At 46.6% G+C, this 6,725-nt stretch overlaps 1 protein-coding gene across 1 annotated transcript in view; it reads left to right on the forward strand.

Moving 5' to 3' along the window:
* Positions 1-6,009, forward strand: part of THNSL2 (threonine synthase like 2) — a 159,564-nt gene extending 153,555 nt beyond the window's left edge. Inside the window, exon 9 of the mRNA XM_078678687.1 lies at positions 5,667-6,009. Within this exon, the coding sequence (XP_078534813.1) occupies positions 5,667-5,868 (202 nt within the window). The 3' untranslated portion in view covers positions 5,869-6,009. The remainder of the gene's footprint in view (positions 1-5,666) is intronic.
* Positions 6,010-6,725: the final 716 nt, after the last annotated feature.

A 6,725-nucleotide genomic window follows, 5' to 3' on the forward strand; every position in this document is an offset into this window, starting at 1 on the left:
TTAAGAGTGTGCTTATAACTGGCCCTCAGTCTCCTCACAGCAGACTGATCTCTTGGGACTGCTGTGAGGGCAGCCCTTAGTTCCCGGTTGGCTTTAGAACATAAGGAGTCAAACCACCTCGGTAGTATGTGGTTAGTTGCTCGGGCTGGTTTAGAGATCTCCTTTTTTATAGCCTTACAGAGGTCCGTAAAGGCCTCGATAATCACATGTTCGGGACTGTCAGTGGATGGACAAACTGACACTAATTGGGGTTGCTTTTGAATAGTACAAGTTAAGACTCCCTTGTTGTCCACCCCCGCCAAACCACCCTAAGTTTATCTGTGGATACCCCTAAGTTTTGGGCCCCTATTTACCTCTTGTTCCCCTGCCTCTTAATGGATTTAAAACTAATAAAAATCGGATAGTGATCACTATAAGGGACATTGACGACCTTAGCCTTTAATAGAAGTTCTTCTAAGGAGGAGGATATGAATACATAGTCAATTGTTGTTGAACATCCTCGTCCTACATAAGTTGCTACAGGTTCTTCAGTCCCAGTGATATTTGTCATCTCCATGGTATTTTTAAATTATTTTTTTTTTTTTTAAAACCTTTATTTTCACTTCACAGTAATACAAGCATGGGCCTACAACCTTCCCGGCCGGCCGCTAGTCAATTCGTAAGGTAAGCAGAGCAATATAAAAGGAGACGGCGGTCCATAAGCCGGGGTCAGGCAAGTATACAGGATACGACTCACATGCAAGCGTACAGCGTAATAAGCAGGAGTTAAGAAGGTTAATTTTACAATAAAGAAATATAAAACAGAAAGAATAACAGAAGGAGTGCCAGACAGTTACACGTGATCCCACAATAACAACATGAAACAGTAATCCGCAATAAGTGCGAGTACACTTAAGGACACATGGGCAAGGCATACGAGTCAGGATAAATGTGAACAACACATACACGTCATGTCAAAGCATCACCCCAGCCCAGAAAAATAAAACAGATTGTAGGAAACATGAAGACGACGGCACCTAGAAAAGAAAAATGGAAAGAAGGAAAGGGCCATAGAGACAAAGAAAGGACAAATAAACAACTCTCTGCCCCCTATCCCCCACTCTGCACCCCTGCAGAAGGCTATGCCCCCCCCCCCCTCTAGCAGCGTGCCTATCGCCCTAAAAGAGACCCGAAATATAGAAGGAAGGAAAAGAAAATTTATGAAGAAGGGCCAACGATAATACCACCTGGCCCCCCCCCCCACCTACCGCAAACAATATACATCAGAGGCATAGTCAGAAGAGCCACAGTAAGCAAGAGTCACAAAGTCAAGCGATAACATCCCCGAGGAGTGTCCCTCTAAAAACTCCGACAGCCAACAATATGTCCCATCATATCTTAAACGACATCATCCCTGGCCTTCTCTATCAATAGTACACAGACACGGCCATTCAGCAAACGGCTTAGAGTACAATGTGGCGGGTTCTACCGAACCGGGCGCTCCGAGAAGCGCCAGTACTCCCCGGGACCATAGCCCCCAGAACCCAGACAGGTACATATGGCGGAACTCCGTATGCGACAGTACCGATGCCGGAGACTGCCCCAGGCATAACACAGTCTCACCAGCCAGGAGAAAAAGGGCACACAATCCGACAAATGTGGAAGCGCCGCCGGGGCAACCCAAACCATGGATCGATGTTGGTTCTTCCGCCGCTGTACAGATAAAGGCCCCGACGAGTCACTCCCAAACGCAACAGAACAATCCAAAGCGATGTCACGGACCAGGTCTATCGGCGTCTCGACAAACGTAGGCGCAGCTGGAACGTCCATCACTGACGCAAAGGCAGGCACATCGGCGCTTCCCTGTGATTCATCACTACCCGTGCGGAGCGGTGGGACAACAATGGCGGCCATCCTCCTTCCCAGATCCCGGGCGTCCCGGATCAAGGACATACGCAGAGTTGTTAACGCAGCCAAAACATCCCTGGGTGTGGGCTCTCTCTCGTGTCGCCAGGCCACAGGACTCTCTCGCAAAGCAGCTTCTCTGCCCGGGTGAGGTGTGTGCAAGAGGGTGCTCTCCGCCATCTTTGCAGCTCCGGCCTCGACCTTCTCCACCTCACCTCGGGACCGGGTCTCACATCAGGGAGGAACAGGATTCACAGCGGGAATCTCACACGCCAAGGCAGGTTTCTCAGCGGAGAGTCACCAGAAGGCTAAAAACTCCGCCGCACCCTGGGGGCAGCACGCTGACTCCGGGCAAAGTCAGTAATGGGCCCGGATACGACACCGGAGCGGGGGGCTAAGAGTCATGCACCTCCCTCGACCCAGCTGCATCACACTCCCCACATGGTTCTCCGCCAGTTGGGCTGGGTCGGCACTGTCGCCATCGGCAATCAGGTCTTCAGTCTCCACCGGCCGAGTCCTCACCATCACCAGAGGCCGCTGTTGTTGCATTCGCGGCTGGCCACTCTCCACACTCGAGACCCCGGTCCCAGCTCCGTGAAGGCCTCAAAACAGTCGGGGACACTCCAACGGGTCTGCAGCAAGCAGGAGCCTCAGGAGCAAGCGCTAAGTGAAAGTGACTCTTCGCCTACACATAGATGCCGTTGCAGCTCAGGATAGGTGCCAGGATATATGTGCGGGGTGAGGAGGCTCACGGAGCCGAGCGGTTACGCAGCCATCTCGATCGCCATCTTGGCTCCTCCTCCATCTCCATGGTATTAACTAAATCACGTGTAGCTAAGTGATCAAGCAGTTCTGCTCCTCTTTTGAAGCTAGGGGTTCTTGGGTAAATGTGAGCATTAAAATCCCCCCTATACAAATGCCATCAAAATTACCGTATTTGTGACCGTCAACAATTTCATCAATAAAATTAAACAGTCTTATAAAATTAACGTTTGGGATGAGTTGTAAAATCATTGTTATAAAAATTGATTAGACATAGCTTTATCCTACTAATGTATATCAATGCCTGAAAGTTCTTATCATTAACAGGTAAAGTTTCAATTCTAACTCCTGCCGTAATCCTGGTCCAAATAGATAGTCCTCCACTTGGGCGTCCCGTGGTCGGGATGGGTACAATCTGATTGTAACAGCTGTACCCTTCCTGAAGTAGTGGACTAATACACCTGGAACATCAGGACATCGAAATTGATAACCCACTCTGACCACTCCTTAATTTGTGTTTTAGCTTTGAGACCAGCAATGTTCCAGCTCAGGATGGTCAAGTCATCAGTTGTTGTAGAAGTGTTGGTGTCCTGGGAAGATGTTAAACTTATAGTAGGTGATGTGGATACTCCTGAATCATTAGACGCCCTTGCGTTGCGGCAAATAGGCGGTTCAACTATGGAATCTACTGTATGTGGCTGGTCATTAGATGCTGTGTCAGGGATGGTAGATGGTAATGGTCATTCAAAGCTATTCGGTTCAGATAAAACACTAAATCTATTAAATAGGGGAAAAAGTGGTGAAGCTTGGTTGAATGATCTCTGAGGGGGCTTATAGAAGTAGGCCAAAGGAAGTGAGGTTATAACAGTTGATGGTCCAGGGTGGTTATTATTGTTAAGAATGTATTCGGCTGTGCCTGGGTGCCGGAAATTAATTACAATGCAGTCGCCGTTAATGTTCTTAAATAGAGGACCAACCCAACTTACTCGGCGTGCTGACAGAATTTCATTAGAGATGTCATGGCCTACCCCTTTGTTTTTGCATAGCCAATCTATACATTTGTTATTTAACTGGACCCATGACTCGCCTTGGCCTTCTTTGAGCGATGGGACGCCTGCTAAGACCAAGACGTATGGGCAAGCATCAGGTGGAAGATGCAGGGCGGGACCCTGAGATTTTATGGGCCTTGTTATCACAGCGGGCCCCTTGTCAGGGGCAGTAGCTGTGATAGTCAATGCCCCTGATTTGGGGATATCTGGATTTGGGACACCCTTTCGCTTGCCACTAACTGTACTGGGTGTGCTGGAAGACCGGGCTGCCACGGCCGGGGTGTGTTGTGGTTTCGTGGCAGTTGGGGTTTTACCAGCAATGTTACTCCAAGGTGCAGCAATAGGTGTTGGTATACTGCACCTGGGAGTCTTTGGCCCTTCACCCATATTGGCCTTACAGGCAGACTCTACTTCCTTGAGTAAGCGATCTCCCCTCAACAAGTCTAAACTAATCAACCCCTTCCTTTTTGTGTCTTCCTTTTTTACAAGATTTTCCAACCTGTCCAATCTGTTAAAAATAGAATTAAATTGCTTGATCATTTGACTTTCTATCTGTTTAAAAATAGTATCTACAAAAGTCTCGATAAGATTCCCATTAGACTTTGGTTGACTGATGCTGTCGAATAGTGACTCAGTCTGTGTGCAAGCAGAGATGTGGCCATCAATTACAGGACTTGTTGGGGGTGCAGCAAGAACCACTTTGTCGTGAAGTGTGGACTCATTCGAAGCGGCGCCACCCCCTGTTACATCTTTATTTCCTTTGGACCACATACTCTGTGGAGTGGGTTGGCTCTTATTACGAGGAGGTTGCTTCCTCTTATTAACTGTTAATTTGGAGACACCTCTTTTCCTTTTCTCACCTCCGGATTTATTACTTGAGGTCGGGGGAGCAGTAACAGTATGCACAACTGGGTCTGATGGAGAGTCGATTATAATATTGGGGCTACTGCCCCCTGGCAAAGGATCCAATAAATTATCAGGTAAGGATGGTTTCACAACTATAACCACAGGTGAAAGTGGCGGGGCAATACTGGAATTTGCCAAAGCTGGCTCAGGTTGTGTACCAGCAAGACCCATTGACATTCTTCTCTCGGTGTACGCAATTTCGTTAGTTACCATATTAAAAGCGTTTTCTAACATACTTTCCAAGGATGGTTGAAGAACTAACGGTCTATCAGGGACTTGATTCACATTGTTGCTGTTACGTTTCACCATTGTTTATAGTAATTGGTCTGCCTCACCTGGTATAGGCGACTTAGGGGGGTGGCCCAGCCCAGTCTCTTCAGGCCTCTAACAAATGAGGAGTGAAAATCCCAAACTGTTGAGGTGGTCCATCTCCCTACTGGGAATGGATTTTAGGGTGGAACACTGCCATCGGTCGAGCCACACCAAGACTAAAGATCTATCAAGGTTCTAGTTGTCGACTGTCTGGACAACTGACATTTACTACCTGATCAGGAGATGGAAAATTTGTGGCCTGCAGCTGCCGAGCCTTGTGCTGGCTCTCAATGAGTGGTCGGTCATGGCAGACAGTAAGGCTTGGGTCACACAGTTTCGTATGTGCAGTAGAAGGTTTGATCATTACTGTTGCCGGCTGCTCACGTTCATTGAGTGCCACATGCCTGTGTTGTATTTGACTTCAATGCTGCTGGTGACAATAACCCGTGGTGTGGCTGGCCAAGGGGATAATTGTGGCATGTGTGAATAAGTCTCCCAGTGGTTTGCCAGCTTGCCACCTTTGCGTGTCTATTTACGTATGTAGGTAAAGGGATCATGTATACCTGGATCTCTGATTTCAGTGTGTTAAAAGCTGCTGTACAATTTTAGTCCTGGCAACAAGGTGGAAACATTTACACCAGTAGATAGTGTTAAATAGCTTGGGGGATCAGCAGGTGCCCAGGGAAGTAACTATTCTTTAATTGCTATTTAAGGGCATTTGCTGACTGATTCTTCTGTTTCCTTCTCTTCCAGTCCCAGGTGCTGCCTAGCACCGGCCTCAGCAGCCAAATTTCAGGATGTGGTGCGGAGGGCCAAGCTGACCCCGGAAGTCCCCCCAGAGATCAAAGCACTTGAAAACATGGAGACAAGATCCATCCCACTGGAGAGAGAAGATGACTGGGAGCTAATGCTAAGAGATAAAATAGAAGCCATTTACCAGAAAAGAAAGGCATAATCAGAGCTCATATTGGTCTACAAGAGGAAAATTGATCAACAGTCTGACCTAAAATAGAGCCAGTTTAGATGAAGGCATGCACTCTAAACACTCAAGATCATAATGATTTTATATGATGAAGAATAATTACTTTTTATATAGAATTTCGTGCTACACTTCATTTCTAGGGACTATAAATAATGTTATTTTTACCAAATTTATGGTACTCAGCCTACCAAACTCAGAAGGATGGATGTCTGAGTGTAGCATATGGAGATTCATGACGAAGGGACTTGGTACATTAACATTTATAATCTTTTATATGTGCAATGCTTTCATGTCACCAAGTTTTGCATCTAAGGGGCTAAACTCAGGGGTGGCCTTCAGGACATCCCATACGTCCCAAGTGCAAGTTTAAGCTGTAGATATTATAGAATTGGGACTTGTGAGCTCTGCAGATGACTTGATCTAATCCCATAGCCCATTTTCCCTTTCCAAAATGTAGGGGACAATTTGTATAACAAATGCCCTATGGAGTCACAGGTTGCTCTGCCAGGTGTTTGGCATGCACATTGTCCTCTTCTTTTTTTATTCTGGTTACTGTGACACTGGTACTCCTGCCCAGAGAGTCAGTAATAGTGTGCGATTTATATGCGTTTACCACAACATAACTGTTAACCTTGGTGTTGAAAAACGTCCTAGCTCTCCCCTTTTCTCCGATAGGTTTCTTTTCTTATAAACTTTTTAAAACATGGCAAACGCGAAACAGAACCCTCCTAATATAGACCAAAGAAGCTGTTAAACATGGACTGCATTAACTCATTGGCTAATCATGTTAATAATCTTTATTCATAGCTTTATTCATAAAGATCATAACA

Source organism: Lissotriton helveticus, chromosome 2_2 (genome assembly GCF_964261635.1).
Source record: "Lissotriton helveticus chromosome 2_2, aLisHel1.1, whole genome shotgun sequence".
NCBI classification, from domain to species: Eukaryota; Metazoa; Chordata; class Amphibia; order Caudata; family Salamandridae; genus Lissotriton; species Lissotriton helveticus.